We start from the raw sequence: 17,613 nt of genomic DNA, 5'->3' as shown, positions 1-17,613 counted from the left end.
CAGTGAATTGAATTTCACACTTACAGAGACAGTCATTTACATATTGATGTACCATCATTTGGACTCGAGACACGATGATGATCCGAACTGTGGCTTTAGTCAGCTAGTTGTTAGCCCGGTGGTCGACTACCGGGAAACCTGGGTACTTATACCCCGCCTCGGAGGCGGGGTCTACTTGCCTCTCGACCAATTGGTGAGCAGTCACATGACTAGTGCCAGCCAATCGGACGAGAGGCACATGACCAGCTAGAGCCAATGGGGAACCAATGCTCTGCACCAATGGCAGTGCTTACATTCATACCACCACATTCACCCCTTGTGGAGAAAGAAGACGGGGGGGGGGGATGTAAGTGGAAGAGAGGGGGGGGGGGGGGTCCGAGGAATGGTGGTATGAGCAGCGAAAATCGAGAAAGGTGGGCTGCCCCCTGGCTCATTAAGCAAAACAATAAAAACAATAAAAAGACAATACTACTACTACGAACTTAAGGTGCAACAGAATAATAACAAAGTCCAAAAAAATGTCCCATGGTCTGATCAGATGGACACGATCAGCCTGTCAGGTGCCTGTGATGTTCTGGTGGACCGTCGCAGTGGAGCCGGTGATGTCGGGCCGATGGTCGTCCTTGCCTCCGGGAGCGTCAGTCGTAGATGTGTCTCCGTACCTTGGGCCGGTGGTGGAGACGCTGTAATCGGGGGAGAGGGGGCAAGGGCGCGGGGGGGCTCTGGGGGGAATTGGTGTTGGGGGGGAGGTGTTGATGTAGGGGGAGAAGGCCGCATGACGGCGGGTGCCAGGTCCCGAAGTGAGACCGCATCCTGCCGACCGTCGGGATACTCCACGTACGCATACTGCGGGTTGGCGTGGAGTAACTGGACTCACTCAACCAACGGGTCGGTCTTGTGCACCCGCACATGCTTCCGGAGCAAGATGGGCCCGGGGGTGCCCAGCCAGGTCGGGAGAGGGGATCCTGAGGACGGCTTCCTGGGGAAAACAAGAAGACGTTCATGAGGTGTTTGATTAGTGGTAGTACAGAGGAGAGACCGGATTGAGTGAAGGGCGTCGGGGATGACCTCTTGCCAACGGGGGATAGGAGATCTCTGGACCATAGGGCCAGCAGGATGGTCTTCCAAATGGTGCCATTCTCCCGCTCGACCTGACCATTACCCCGGGGGTTATAACCGGTCGTCCTGCTGGAGGCTATGCCCCTGCTGAGCAGGAATTGACGCAGTTCGTCACTCATAAAGGAGGACCCCCGGTTGCTGTGGATGTACGCGGGGTAACCGAACAGGGAGAAAATGGATAGGAGGGCATTTCTGATGGTGGTTGTGGTCATGTCGGGACAGGGAATGGCGAAAGGGAAGCGGGAGTATTCGTCGATAACACTCAAGAAAAATGTGTTACGGTTGTTGGAGGGGAGGGGACCCTTGAAGTCTATACTGAGACGTTAAAAAGGGCGGGATGCCTTGACCAGATGCGCTCGTTCGGGGTGGTAGAAGTGCGGTTTGCACTCGGCGCAGACGTGGCAGTCCCGGGTGACGGTCCTGACCTCCTCAATGGAGTAGGGCAGGTTGCGGGTCTTAATAAAATGGTAAAAGCGGGTGACGCCTGGATGGCAGAGGTCCGTGTGGAGGGAGCGGAGGCGGTCAATCTGCGCGCTGGGGCAGGTACCGCGGGATAGGGCATCGGGAGGCTCGTTGAGCTTCCCCGGACGATACAAGATATCGTAGTTGTACGTGGACAACTCGATCCGCCACCACAAGATCTTGTCGTTCTTGATCTTGCCCCTCTGTGCATTATCTTTTTTATTTATTTATTTATTTTTTTAAAATTTAGAGTACCCAATTATTTTTTCCAATTAAGGGGCAATTTAGTGTGGCCAATCCACCTACTCTGCACATTTTTGGGTTGTGGGGGCGAAACCCACGCAGACACGGGGAGAATGTGCAAACTCCACACGGACAGTGACCCAGAGCCAGGATCGAACCTGGGACCTCAGCGCCGTGAGGCAGCTGTGCTAACCGCTAGGCCACCGTGCTGCCCTACCCTCTGTGCATTATCGAACATGAAAGCTACTGACCGTTGGTCTGTGAGGAGGGTAAACCTCCTGCCGACCAGATAGTGCCTCCAATATCGCAGAGCTTCGACTATGGCCTGTGCCTCCTTTTCCACCGAGGAATGGCGGATTTCGGAAGCGTGGAGGGTACGGGAGAAGAAGGCCACGGGTCTGCCCGCTTGGTTCAGAGTGGCCGCCAGAGTTACGTCAGACCCGTCGCTCTCGACCTGGAATCGGAGGGACTCGTCGATAGCATGCATCGTGGCCTTTGCGATATCCGCTTTGATGCGGCTAAAGGCCTGGCGGGCACCATCGACAGGGGAAAGGAGGTGGACTGGATGAGGGGGTGGGCTTTGTCGGCGTAGTTGGGGACTCACTGGGCGTAATAGGAGAAGAAGCCCAGGCAGCGTTTGAGAGATTTGAGGGAGTTGGGGAGGGGGAGTTCCATCAGGGGGCGCATGCGTTCGGGATCGGGGCCTATCACTCAGTTACGCACTACGTAGCCAAGGGTGGCTAGACGGTCGGTGCTAGACACGCACTTATCCTTATTGTAGGTTAAATTAAGGAGTTTTGCGGTTCGGAGGAATTTTTGGAGGTTGATGTCGTGGTCCTGCTGGTCATGGCCGCAGACGGTGACATAATCGAGATACGGGAAGGTGGCCCGTAAGCCGTGCTTGTCGACCATTCGGTCCATCTCCCGTTGGAAGACCGAGACTCCATTTGTGACACCGAATTGAACCCTGAGGAAGTGATAGAGGCGCCCATCTGCCTCAAACGCGGTGTACTTGCGGTCACTCGCGCAGATGGGAAGCTGATGGTAGGCGGACTTAAGGTCCACCGTGGAAAAAACTTTGTATTTCGCGATCCTGTTAACCAGGTCGGAAACACGGGGAGAGGGTACGTGTCCAGCTGCGTAAACCTGTTGATGGTCTGACTGTAATCAATGACCATCCGGTTTTTCTCCTCAGTCCGAACAACCAGCACTTGGGCTCGCCAGGGACTGTTGCTGGCCTCGATAACTCCTTCCTTAAGGAGCCTCTGGACCTCGGACCCGATGAAAGTTCGGCCCTGGGCACTGTAGGGTCTGCTCCGAGTGGCGACAGGTTTACAATCTGGGGTGAGATTAGCAAACAAGGAAGGGGGGTCCACTTTGAGGGACGCAAGGCTGCAGACAGTAAGGGGGGGAATAGGACCGCCAAATTGGAAGGTTAAGCTCTGCAGGTTGCACTGGAAATCCAGGCCCAAGAGTGCTGGAGCACATAGACGGGGGAGAATGAGGAGTTTGAAGTTTTTGAAACCCCTCCCCTGGACCGTGAGGTCCGCTATGCAGCACCCGGTGATTCGGACGGAATGCGAACCCGAGGCCAATTCAATCGTATGCTTAACTGGGTGGATGGGGAGCGCGCAGCGTCTTACCGTGTCGGGATTGACAATACTTTCTGTGCTCCCGGAGTCCAGCAGGCATCTCATTTTGTGTCCGTTGAGCTGGATCGTTGTCGTAGTCTTGGCGAGCGAGCGTGGTCGCGACTGGTCGAGTGTGATGGAAGCAAGTCGTGGCGAGAGTTGCAGATCCTCCTCGGTGGCAGAGTAATCGCTGGCAGGGCCTTCCGTGTTGGCCCAAGATGGCGGTGCCCAGGACCCGCACATGGAATCGGGGTCCCAAGATGGTGGCGCCCAGGACCCGCACATGGAATCGGGGTCCCAAGATGGTGGCGCCCAGGACCCGCACATGGCGTCCGGGGCCCAAGATGGCGGCGCCTGTGGGAACCTCGTGGCGGCTGGGGGCAGTGTCAGCGGCGTCTGCGGGCTGGTCGGGGCAGCTGGGAGCGCGTTGGGAGGACCGTGGGGCCGTTGCGGGGGCCGGGAGGTGGGCCTGAGAGGTTGGTACGCGCGGGGCCCGGGGGGGGGGGGGGGGGGGGGGGGGGCGCTTCGTGGTCGCTGCGCGGAACAGCTGCGACCGACTTGGTCTGGGAGACCACCGCGTAGTAGCCCTTCCTCCCGCAGCTCTTACACAGGGCGGAACGGGCCGGGCAGCACGGGCGGGGGTGCCTGGAGAGACCACAAAAATAGCAGCGGGGCCCCGATAGGTTATTGGAGTGTCCTGCAGCGCAGGCCTGGGCGGGGGGGGGGGGGCAGGGTCCACGGAGGACGGGGTTGGCGCGTGCCATGAAGTCCAGGGGGTTGCTGCGCGGCCGGGGGCGTATGCGCGGGCGTTCAGGTCAGCAACCTCCAGGGAGGTTGCAAGGGTTCGTGCCTCAGTTAGGCTGAGGGCGTTCTTCTCCAGCAATCGTTGACGGATAGAGGGGGATTGCATGCCGGCAATGTAAGCGTCTCTAATTAAACGTTCCATGTGCTCAGTCGCCGAAACTTGGATGCATGCGCACATTCTCCCTAGAGTTGAGAGGGCCTGGTAAAACTCGTCGAGTGACTCACCAGGGAACTGTTGTCTGGCTGTCAGGAGATGCCGTGCGTATACTTTGTTGACCGGCCGGAGAAAGTGTCCTTTGAGAATCCCCATGGCCGCATCAAAATCGCTTTCGTCCTCAAACATCGAATATACCACCGTGCCCACGCATGAGTGGAGGATGTAGAGTTTCTGCTCCTTGGTGGGCTTGCCGGCTGCAGTTGTCAGGTAACTGTTAAAACACGCCTGCCAGTGTTGAAAGATTGCAGACACATTTGAAGCATGCGGGCTGGTGCGGAGGCAGTCAGGCTTGATGCGTAGCTCCATTCCAAAATTCTAGCTGATTAAATTGATGTACCATCAATTGGACTCGAGACACGATGATGATCCGAACTGTGGCTTTAATCAGCTAGTTGTTAGCCCGGTGGTCGACTACAGAAAAAGGCCGACTGCCGGGAAACCTGGGTACTTATACCCCGCCTCAGAGGCGGGGTCTACTTGCCTCTCGACCAATTGGTGAGCAGTCACATGACTAGTCCCAACCAATCGGACGAGAGGTACATGACCAGCCAGAGCCAATGGGGAACCAATGCTCTTTACCAATGGCAGTGCTCACATTCACACCACCACACATATGAGCTGCTAAAACAACTAAGTCATTAAGTCAATGAATAGAGGGACAGGACTTACATTTATTTAGCATCTTTCAGAAGTGTGAGATTTCCCAAAAGCATTTCCTGCCAATGGAGTACTTGGAAAGGTGTCACTGTCAGAAGCTAGGCCAACACAGTGAGATAAATGACCAGGTCACCTGTAATGGTGATGTTGGTTGAGGGATAAGGAGTGGTGGTCGGTTCACTGAAATTTCCTCTCCTCTTAAAAGGCTATTGCTGTGGGATCGTGTCTGTCTCCCTGAGAGAGTTAGGACCGTGGGGAAGGGGGGCCCTTTGGTTTTATGGCTTAGCTGCAAGGTGGAGTCACAAACAGTGCCCCCCACCCTCAGAATTGCAGTGAAGTTTCAAACTCGACCATAACTCAGATTGGGGAGTGGACATTCAACACACCCGCTGTTACCTCCAATGTTAGATTGCTACGACCAAGCTAATCTGACACCTAAATAAAAACTAGAAGGTTTGCTATGATATCCGCTATTACAAAGTAAACTGCTTCCTATTTCTTTCCTGTAGTTCAACGGACCTACAAACCGTAGTACCATGCGCCAGACAATAGGGGGAGTTGGCAGAAACCTCGCAGGTACGGAGACTTCTCATTTCTTGGTCCTTTAGAATTGAAAGATAAGGAACAATTAAATGTTAAGAAATGCAACAATCAGTTGGAAATCAATTCTTTATGCTCCTGCGGTAATGCTATCAAAGTCATTAATATCGTTTGCCACCATTTGATGATATCACCCTGATGCTGTAGAAATTCCTGCAGACAGCAAATGAGCTGAGCGTGGGTCATCTGTTGTTGAGGAATATTGGCCCGGACACTAAAATAACACTGCACCAAATGGTGGCATAACGGAGTAACAGAATTGTTGCAGCACAGAGGCAGGTTATTCAGCCCATTAGGTTTGTGCTTGCTCTCCATTGGAGCAATTTACCTGCATGTATCCCCCCCCCCCCCCCCCCCCCCCCCCCCGATAGTCCTACACATCCCTCCTTTTCACATAACAATACAGTTCCCTCTTGAATGCCTCGATTGAACTTGCCTCCACCACATTCTCAGGCAGTGCATTCCAGATCCTAATCACTATCTCTGTGAAGAGGTCCTTCCTCATGTTGCCATTGCTTCTTTTACCAGTTACCTTAAATCTATGCCCCTTATTCTTCCTCCTTCCAGCAATGGGAACAGCTTCTCCCTCTCTGCTCTGTCCAGACCCCTCAGGATTTTGAATACCTCTATGAAATCTCACCTCACCAAGGAAAATGGTCTCAGCTTCTCCAATCTCTGTAAGTGAAGTTCCCCATCTTGGGAACCATTCTTGTGAATCTTTTCTGTACTCTCTAATGCCTTCATATCTTTCCTAAAGTGTGACCCTCAGAACTGGATGCAATACTTCTGTTGTGGCTGAACCAGTGTTTTATTCAGATTTATTGTAACCTCCTTCAAATTGTTCGGTATGCCCCTATTAATAATGCCTAAGATATTATATGCTTTAATAACCACACTCTCAACCTGGTCTGCCATTCACTGTCGATGATTTATGCACATATGCACCCAAATTCCTCTGCTCCTGCACCCACTTCAAGAATTATACCCTTTATTTTACAATGTCTCTCCATGTTTTCTCTACCAAAATGAATCACTTCACCTGTCTCTGCTTAAATTCTGTCTGCCACTCGTCTGCCCATTCCACCAACCTAGGATCTTCTGAAGTTCTATACTGTCTTCCTCACAGATCACAATGCTTCCAAGTTTTGTATTGTGCCCAGGAGTGTGCCCTGTATACCGAGATTTAGATTATTAATCTGTATCAGGAAAAACAAGGGCTCCAATATCTACCACTGGCGAACACTACTACAAACCTTCGTCCAGCCCGAAAAACAGAATTAACCATATTCTTTGTTTCCTATGACTAATCCAGTTTTATATCTACACTGCTACTGTCCCTTTCATTGCATGAGCTATAACTTTGCCCACAATTCTGTGTGTGACACTGTATCAACTGACTTAGAAGTCCCTATACACCACATCAACCTTCTCTGTTACCTCATCAAAAAACTCCAGCAAGTTAGTTAAACACGATTTTCCCACAAAAAATCCATGCTGGCATTCCTTAATTAACCTGCATTTTCCCAAGTGACTATTAATTTTGTCCTGAATTATCGTCCAGAATTCTCCGGCCGTTTGGATTTTCTTTTCCGGCTGGCAGTGCACCCCCGGGGCAGCATGGAGCGGCTTCAATGGGAAATTCCATTGACAAGCAGCGGGTAGGGAGAATCCCACCATCAGCGAAACATGTGGCTGGTGGACTGGAGAATCCTGCCCATCGCTTCTAGAAGCTGCCTCATTGTAATTACTGACCTTATCCTTACACCCTTTTGTGAACAAAGGTATATCGTTTGAAATTCCTCCAATCCTCTGGCACCACCCCCAGAATAAGAAAAACTGAAAAATCTGACCAACACCTCTGCAATTTCGACTCTCACTCCCCTCCGTATTCTTGCGTGCATCTCAACTGGCCCTGGTTGCCTTATCAACTCTTGAGTACAGACTACTTAGCCAAAAGCCCCTCCATATCAATTTTAAAACCCGCAAGTGTCTGAATTACCTCCTCTTCACCATGGTCTGGGTAGCATTTACTTGGTAACAATAGATGCAAAGTATTCAATTAGTATCACATTGGCACAGTGGTAGCACTGCTGCCTCACAGCGCCAGGTACCCGGGTTCAATTCCGGCCTTGCGCGACTGTCGGTATCAAGTTTGCACATTCTCAGAGCAAGCGAGAGGGGTGCAGGGTAGGATTGGGGAAGAGCGGGCAGAAAACCTCAGAGGCCAGGCAGGGGAGAAGCGAGACAGTAACTCCCGAGAGGGGGGCCACCGAACTAGCAGGAAAGCTAGCGCCGGGGGCACGCAACAAAGCAGGGCCGCAGCGCACCCCCAACAGGGGGGAAGGCGCCAGGCAGGGGAGGGGGGGAACTACCCATCAGAGTCGGGAGAGCAAACGGGGACAGGAACAGGGGAAAGAGGGGCAAAGGAGGGGAATACGTGGAGGAGGGAAAAGGGAGAGACCGGGGGCGGGGGGTACACAGGGAGCGAGAGACCCGGGGGGGGGGGGGGGGGGGGGGGGGGGGGGATGCAGGGAAGGAGGGACAAACGAGATTAGAAAAGGAACAGGGCTACAAAGTGCCACAACCAAGGGCTCGAAACAAGGAACCGCTGCAAGCACCCACCCAGTACGGTCTGTGGGCAAAGGGGGCCCCCCAGAGTGCAGGGGACTACCCGCGTGGCGGACACACAGTGGGCGGCCATGGCGGGTGCCCCCGGGACAAAGGGAAACCCCGGAGCGCAGAGACCCGACCGCATGGGGAGAGCAGTGATAGCGGCCATCCTGGACGGCCCCCTTACAAAGGGAAGGACAGGGGCGTGTCCACCAGATAAGTATGTTAATCCCACAGGAGCGAGGGGGCCGAAGCCCTCCCACCAGGATAGTCACCTGGAACGTAAAGGGACTTAACGGCCCAGTAAAGAGATCCAGAGTCCTCACCCACCTCAGAAATTGAGGGCCGACATAGTCTTCCTCCAAGAGACACACCTGAGGGAGCAGGACCGACTGCGGGTAAGAAAGGGCTGGGTGGGACAAACCTACCATTCCTGCTATGGGACAAGGGCCAGGGGGGTGGCGATACTGATCGGCAAGAGGACGATGTTTAGGGCGACAAAGACGGTTACGGACCTGGGGGGACGGTACGTCATGGTCAGCAGGGCCCTGGATGGGGCACCGGTAGTACTAGTCAACGTGTACGCGCCCAACTGGGATGACACGAGCTTCATCAAAAAGACCATGGCAGAAATCCCGGACATAGCGACGCACCGACTAATCGTGGGGGGGGACTTCAACTGTGTACAGGATCCAACGACAGACAGATCAAACCCCAAAACGGGGAAAACCTCAAGCATGGCAAGGGAACTCAGTCACTTTATGGAGCAGATGGGAGCGGTGGACCCCTGGAGGTTCACCCACCCAGAGGAGAAGGAATTCTCCTTCTTCTCCCCAGTACACAACGTATACACCAGAATTGACTTATTTGTGGTGGGAAAAGCAGTGCTTCCAGGGATAGACAAAATGGAATACTCCGCAATTGTGATATCAGACCACGCCCCACATTACATGGACGTGCGGCTAGAGACAGGAAGGGCCCAGCGCCCCACATGGAGGTTGGACGGTGCCTTACTAGCGGACAAGTCCTTCAACGAAAGGGTAACGCGGGCCATAGCAGAGGACACGGAGAACAACCAGAATGGGGAGGTCTCACCCTTCACGTTCTGGGAAGCGCTAAAGGCCGTACTAAGAGGGGAAATCATCGCTTTCAAAGCGCGAAGAGCTAGAGCGGAAAGGTGGCTAGGCAGCAGCTGAACAACTCCATACTGGAGGTAGACCGTAAATACTCCGAGGCCCCGACCGTAGAGCTCCTGGCGGAGAGGAAAGAGCTACAAAGGAACTTTGACCTGCTCTCCACCAGGAAAGCAGTGCACCAACTCCGCCAGGCGCGTGGGACCCTGTACGAACACGGAGACAAAGCCAGCCGCCTGTGGGCACACCAGCTGAGAAAGCAGGAAGCCACCAGAAAAATTGCACAAATCAGGGGTACCGGAGGCATGTTGGAAACAGAACCAGAGAAAATTAACAAAACCTTCAAGGCCTTCTCCCGAGAGCTGTACACCTCAGAGCCCCCAAGGGGGGAGTCTGGAATGAAACGGTTCCTTGATGGACTGGACATTCCAGTCGTGGGGGAGGGCAGAAAACGGGGCCTGGAAGCACCACTAGCACTGGGAGAGATCATGGAGAGCATTAGCTCCATGCAGACGGGGAAGGCGCCGGGACCGGACGGATTCCCGGCGGACTTCTACAAAAAATGTGCGACAGCGCTGGCCCCGCACCTGCGGGAGATGTTCACAGACTCGCTAGCTAGGGGCACACTGCCACCCACGCTAGCACAGGCCTCAATCTCGCTGATACCTAAGAAAGACAAAGACCTAACAGAATGTGGGTCATACAGACCCATCTCACTGCTGAACGCAGACCCCAAAATACTGGCCAAGATCCTAGCCAAAAGGCTAGAAGACTGTGTACCTGAGGTGGTCACAGAGGACCAGATGGGCTTCGTCAAAGGTAGACAGCTTACCTCAAACATCAGGCGCCTGCTGAACGTGATAATGACCCCCTCCGGGGAGAGAAAACAAGAGGTGATCGTCTCCCTAGATGCAGAAAAGGCCTTCGACAGAGTCGAATGGAAATACCTCATAGAGGTACTAGAGCAGTTCGGGCTTGGAACAGGGTTCACCTGGGAAAAGCTCCTATACAACGCTCCCATGGCGAGTGTACAGACCAACAATACCAACTCCCAATATTTCCAACTGCACAGGGGCATCAGACAAGGATGCCCACTGTCCCCGCTGCTGTTCGCCCTAGCGATCGAACCACTAGCAATCGCGCTCAGAGCAGCAAAAAGCTGGAGTGGGAACTGAAGGGGAGGCAGAGAGCACAGAGCCTCACTCTATGCAGATGATCTGCTCCTCTACATTTTGGACCCACAGAGCAGCATGGACGGAATCATTGCGTTCCTGAAAGAGTTTGGAGCCTTCTCGGGCTACAAACTCAACATAAGCAAAAGCGAGATCTTCCCAGTACACCCGCTGGGGGGGGGGGGGGGGGGGGGGGCTGCCGTTTAAACAAGCCCGACACAAATTCCGCTACCTGGGGATCCAAATTGCGGGGGGGGGGGGGGGGGGGAATGCTAGGATCCCAAAGAAGGTCCTACAAAAACAAAATCCAGGGGGGGTCTAGCCCTCCCAAACCTACAATTCTACCACTGGGCGGCGATGGCCGAGCAAATAATGGGATGGATCAAGGAGCCAGAGGCCGAGTGGGTGCTTGCGGAGGAGGCCTCCTGCGTGGGGACCTCCCTCCGGGCCCTCGCCACAGCAGCACTCCCATCCCCACCCAAAAAACACTCCAGCAGCCCGGTGGTGATAGCCACCCTCCAATCCTGGAACCAACTGCGGCAGCAATTTGGCCTGACCAAAATGTCGGACAAAGCTCCCATCTGCAACAACCATAGGTTCACACCAGCACTGATTGACGCCACCTTCAAAAGGTGGAGGCAGGACGGAGGGACACTGACAGTCAGGGACCTATACACGGACGGCAGGATCGCAACACTGGAAGAACTGACAGAGAAATTTCAGCTAGCCAGGGGGAACGAGCTAAGGTATCTGCAGCTTAAAAACTTCCTACGAAAGGAGACAAGGACGTACCCACAACCGCCACGACAGACACTACTGGAAGACCTACTGGACGCAAGTATCCTAGAGAAAGGGAACTGTAGTGACATGTATGATCGACTGATAGAAAGGGCCGACATCGTACTGGACGTGACAAGAAAGAAATGGGAGGAGGACCTGGGGATTGAGATAGGGTGGGGACTCTGGAGCGAAGCACTGCATAGGATCAACTCCACCGCCACGTGCGCAAGGCTCAGCCTGACACAGCTAAAAGTGGTACATAGAGCCCACTTAACGAGAACTCGTATGAGTAGGTTCTTCCCGGAGGTGGAGGACAGATGCGAACGGTGCCAAGTAGGCCCGGCCAACCACGCCCACATGGTCTGGTCTTGCCCCAGACTTGTGGAGTACTCGACAGCCTTCTTCGAGGCAATGACCAAAGTGGTGGGAGTGAGGGTGGAGCCATGCCCGAAAGTGGCGGTCTTCGGGGTCTCGGACCAGCCAGATCTATTCCTGGGGAGGGGGGCGGATACCCTTGTCTTTGCCTCCCTGATCGCCCGCCGTAGAATCTTGTTTGGCTGGCGGTCAGCAGCACCACCCAGAGCTGCAGACTGGTTGTCCGACCTCTTGGAATCTCTCCAAATGGAGAAAATCAAACTCGCCATCCGAGGGTCAGACGACGGCTTCCACAGAACGTGGGAGCCGTTCACGCGACTGTTCCGGGACCTGTTTGTGGCCAACGAGCAAGAGGATGAATAGCCAGGTAGCCAGAAATCAGGGGAAAGTAGTCAAGAATCAGGGGAAAGTAGCCAAGGCATGAAAGGGAGAGATAGACTGGGAGGGAGGGAGGCGGGGGGGGGGGGGGGGGGGGGGGGGGGGGGGGGGGGGGGGGGCAGCTAAACCTGAGGAAAGAAAGGTGAACCACGGGGGGGGGGTGGGGGGGGAGACAGCTAAACCTGAGTAAAGAATGGCGAACCGTGGAGGGGCGGGGGAACAAGAGAGGAGAACCAGCGAGGTGGGGGGGGGGGGGGGGGGGGGGGGGGGGGGATGGAGCCGGAAGGACAGGCACGGGATACCAAAACGTACGTGACATCTCCAGGACGCTCGGGGAAAGAGGAAATAATTAAGACAGAGGACGGGAGGAGCACAGCAGAACGCGGAGGCGAGGCGCGGGACGGCAGCGAGGACCCGTCCGCGGAGAATGTAGGCGACCAACAACACAAAACACAGCCAAGTATCGCACACCGTGATTACCTCCCCGCGCACCCCAACTGTATATTTTCCTCCCCAATCCCCCCCCCCCCCCCCCCCCTCCCCACCCACCCCCACCCGAACCCGTCAGCCTACTTCTGGTGTAAATAATTTTTCCCAGGTGTACAGAGCTGCCGCTGTCGAGCTGGTGCACAATACCCTACCAGTTATTCTATTTCATTTTTTATTGTATTTTTTTTTTTACTATGTATTATTTTCTTCTCTTTTGTATGTTGGGGTGTGCCCTTCTCTTCTATATATGTGTGTGTGTATATATATATATATATATATATATATGTTTCTTACCTTGTGTACATAACGGTAATTATACCTTGTTCAAAAATCCAATAAAAAACATTTATAAAAAAGTTTGCACATTCTCCCCGTGTCTGCGTGGGTTTCCTCTGGGTTTCCTCCCACAAACCAAAGATGTGCCGGTTAGGTGGATTGACCATTCTAAATTGCCCCTTAGTGTGCAAAATTAGGTGGGGTTATAGGGATAGGCAGGAAAAAAGGCCTAGGTAGGGTGTTCTTTCAGAGGATTGGTGTAAACACGATGGGCTGAATGGCCTCCTTCTGTACTGTAGGGATTGTATGAATATCCCTTCCTTTTGGTTTTTAGTTGTCCCCAGCTCTGCTTTTACTATTTATATGCCCAAAAAAAGGTTTCGATTTCCTCTTATATTCAGCCTGGTTCTCAATTGTATTGTCCACCTGACATCAGTCCCAACTGCTTTTTCTTCGTCTTCTCCATCTCTTTTGTTATCCAGGGAGTATTGAATTTGTTTGTCCCAACTTTCCACTATGAAGTTGGCTTTCCCCATTTAATTATTGGATTGTTATTTGACCTTTTCCGTAGTCAGCCTAAACCATATGATACAATGATCACTGTCCCCTAAGTGATCTCCTACTGATACTTGATCCACATGGCCCACCTCATTCTCAAGATCCAGGTCCAGCAATGTCTCCTTTCTCATTAATCGTTACATTCTCACATACTATTCTAAAAATAAATCCTGAAAATACTCTAGGAACCCGTGCCTCTCTCTACCACTCGCACTCTTACTATTCCAGTCTACGTTCAGATAATTAAAGTCCTCCAATTTCACGACTGTATAGTTCTTGCATCTCTCTGTAATTTCTTTGCAAATTTGTTGCTCTACCTTTTTTCCACTGGTTGGCGGCCTACAGTCTAAATCAAGCAATGCAATTACACCTTTTTTTTCTTGAACTCTAGCAAAATAGTTTTGTTTTTTGATCACCACACTCCCTCCCTCCCACCCATGCCTCTTTCTCCAGCACTGCAATATAACACCATACCTCCCCCTTTTATTCATTTCTGTCTTTCCTGAACACCTAATATCCAGGAATATTTAACACCCAGTCCTGCCGTTCTTTGAGCTGGATCTCTGTTCTAGCCACAACACCATATTTTCACATGATTTACCACACTCTGCTTGTTCACATATATGCACAGTAACTCTAATTTCTACTTTATTACTGTCTCTTGTACTCTGAAACCACCGGATCCACTATTTCCTCATCCTCTCCTATCTAATATGGAACTATTCCTTTTTCCAGCTCTGCCAATATCCTAGCTTTATACATGTAATTCCTCTTTTATACTTCTGTTGTCCACCTCCCCTGTGAATTTAATGTGAACTCTCTACAACCACGCTAGTGAACCTCTCTGTGAGGACATTGGAGCTGTTGAGATGCAACCCGTCCCTTTGGAATAGGTGCTTTCTCTCTCAAAACTGTCCCCAATACCCATGAACCTGAAGCCCTCCCTCCTACATCATGCTTTGAGTTACTCACTGACCCACGCTATCTTCCTATTTCTATGACATCTTTTACATGCACCCGATCACGGGTTTAACACCTCATCTGAAAGATAGCACCTTGGACAATACAGCACTCCCTCAGTGCTGCACCGTAGTGTCAGTCTAGATCGTGTGCTCAAGCTCCGAGTGGACTCGAGCCTGATTGAGACTTGGGAATGCTATTGACTGGGCATTTGAGTCATCTCAATTTGTATTTTTTAATATAAATGACTTTATTTAATATTCTCCCTGTAGTACACACCATCACTCAATGTGAAGATTTGCTGGACCTATACCCACCATTTTCCCATTCCCAATTCAGCCACTGACTAAAGATTGTGAAAGGTGTCAGGAAGTGACTGGTCTTTTAGATTTTCTTAATTTTCTGTTGAAATTCCCAGTCAATGATCCACACATCTCCTGAGATCAGATGATCACCATGTGAGCACTTCCTTTATGAACCCACATCATACCCTTCAGTAGCCTGGTTTTTAGCGTTTCAATGGGGCCGGTAATTGTATTTCTATGTTAGAGGCAATAAGAAATTTGAATTAGTTAGTTAGATTCACGTTAGATTCTGCCTTTTCCCTTAATAAGTACATTATCTTGTTCTGGTACAAGCAGCACTAAGATTAAGAAATGGCAGACACCATAGTTGATGCACCAAACAGTTTGATTGGTTCATTGGCCTGCACCATCTTTGATAAAACAAAAAACATCATCTAACTAACGTGTTTTACATTTATATTAATTTTATTCTTTGAAAGAAACAGGTCCTTATCCTAACTTTCATAGTAGCAATGACTTTGTTTTGGTGTCAGGAATCACCTTAGTGAGAGGTGTCAGATTCATGATTTACTCCAGGTTTTCAGCCAGAACACTTTTCCACTCGTTACACTTTGTCCTTGAAGACAGTTTTAAACATTTAAACGACACACAAATTAGTTGTGCAAAACTGCCAATTCAGTGTATTTACTACCACAATAACTTGACTAGTCCCTTCAATCACTTTAGTAGACCCACAATATGACCTGTTTTATTCACCAACTTGGCCACAGGGTTGGTAACTAGGAAAGTTTATTGCACAGTTACCAGTATTTACATGTATATCTATTTTTCAGACTGTTTAAGTCGCCTTGGGTTGACTCCACTGTTCATCTCCGCCCTTGGAAAGGACGCCAATGGAGACGGAGTTCTTCGCTTTTGTAGCCATATGGTAGGTAGGCTAATTTGCTGTGCGTTTGGCTCAGAGCAGATATTCTTTTATTATTGCACCATGGGAAGTATATTACTTTTGAAGGCAAAATGCCTTGTTTGTGAAGGGGTTTCTCCCCACCTACCCTTTGATTGGGGATGGCCATATCTCAGCTAAGAAATCTGGCACACCCCTAGTCCTCTTGGAATGCCAGCCTGACGTCCTCCACTAGGTGGCATGAAAGCATGTCCAGAGGATTCTACCATTATCCACCCTGCAGAAGAGCAGGCATTATTTTGACACCTCTTCAGAATGGGGGTAGAGGATAAAACGTGATTGAGAGGCTGAGCAAACCTACATTTCAGCACCCCTGTCGGCTGAATACATACTCCTCACATTTCATAGCCTCCCACTTACTGCGTAGCTATGTTGACCTATGTCTGTCATGGTCTAACGACAAAGATGTCTAGGTTGGTTTCACCCAGTGAGCAGAATTTCTTGTTCTCAATACCTCCTGCTGTGAAACAGGAATGTTTTAAAGACCCCAGTCCAATTGTCCGTAAATTTGTAGTAAAGCTTTATTTTATACTCCACCCTCCTTGATATAAAGGCTAACGTTCTTTTTGCTGTCCTACTTACTTGCTGTACCTGTGTGCTAACCTTTTGTGATTCATGTACGAGGACACCCAGGTCCCTCTACTTCAGCATTCTGCCATCTCTCTCCATTTAAATAATTTTCTGCTTTTCTATTCTTCCTGCCAAAATGGACAAGTTCACATTGTCCCAGGTTATATTCCATCTGCCAATTCTTTTGCCCACTCACTTAACCTGTCTCTTTCCTTTTGAACGCTCTTTGTATCCACTTCACAACTTGCTTTCCTACCTATCTCTGTATTGCCAGCATACTTAGCTACAACATAATCGATCCCTTCATCCAAGTTATTAGTAAATACTACAACTTCCTGAGACACGCCACGAGTTATAGTTTGCCCAAGCGAAAAAACGTCACAATGTTAAGCCCGCCCATTATGGGTGGGATCACATTTGAGCAAATCTACATATTAGAGCGAGACCGCTAGCCACTGACGGAACCAAGGCTTTGGGATCCATCTCCGTTCAATACTCGTCTCCAAAAACCGGGATCAAATGCAACGGCACTTGTGGGGATGTCCAGCAGACCGGAGGCCCCAGTTTCTTGCCCTCTGGGCAGGGTGGCATGCTGGCACTGCCAGGCTGCACACTGGCACTGCCACCTGAGTGGCAGCCTGGCATTTTCAAGGTGCCCAGGTGGCACTGCCAGGTGCCAAGCCAGCATTTTCGTGTCACTGTGATCGAGCCCGGGGGTGCCCTGTGCACGTGGCGTGAGGTGGAGGGGGGGGGGGGGGGGGGGGGTGGAGAGAGCCAAGGACCTCCTTACAGGTGGGTTAGGGCTTTGAGGAGATTCGGGGGTCACATCCAGGGATCGAGAAATCAGAATGCCACTTAAAAATGGCGGCCCAATCTCTCCCTGCACTGAGGAGTTTTGTTCCTCAGTGTATGAAACGGGACTAAGTGCAGCCTTTGTGCTGCGCTCCCCACTGAGGCCCCGTATCTAACCGGAGTCAAGTTAGATAGTGTGTTTCTTGGCGCTGTGTTCCCCACTGAGACCCCGTATCTAACCGGAGTCAAGTTAGATAGTGTGTTTCTTGGCGCTGTGAGTGCCGGGAGACATGTGGCTAAATGGACTCGCTATGGGACATAGTTGCCTTGTGGTTGAATCATGCCCTACATCTCTATTAATAAAGTGGCTTACCCCAGCTTTACCACTCTTTTCAGTGACTTTAACATATTGTCATCCCCAAACCTGAAGCAAGTAGAATTTTCATAATGCTTGACCTTCTTCTGCTCCTTACTACTGAGTGAACCCAAATAACATTTTGGCCAATCCATTCCACAGG

General features: G+C 51.4%; 1 protein-coding gene across 3 annotated transcripts in view; it reads left to right on the top strand.

Annotated features, from left to right (window-relative positions):
• The window catches only part of zgc:136858 (uncharacterized protein LOC678543 homolog), a 159,847-nt gene that overhangs the window by 99,876 nt on the left and 42,358 nt on the right, over window positions 1-17,613 (top strand). For all 3 annotated transcript variants that reach the window (XM_038780951.1, XM_038780952.1, XM_038780954.1), the window contains 2 exons: window positions 5,643-5,709; window positions 15,603-15,697. In XM_038780951.1, coding sequence (XP_038636879.1) covers window positions 5,643-5,709; window positions 15,603-15,697 — 162 coding nt within the window. The remainder of the gene's footprint in view (window positions 1-5,642; window positions 5,710-15,602; window positions 15,698-17,613) is intronic.

Source organism: Scyliorhinus canicula, chromosome 20 (assembly GCF_902713615.1).
Source record: "Scyliorhinus canicula chromosome 20, sScyCan1.1, whole genome shotgun sequence".
Taxonomy (NCBI): Eukaryota; Metazoa; Chordata; class Chondrichthyes; order Carcharhiniformes; family Scyliorhinidae; genus Scyliorhinus; species Scyliorhinus canicula.
This window is presented reverse-complemented; position numbering and strand designations above follow the sequence as displayed.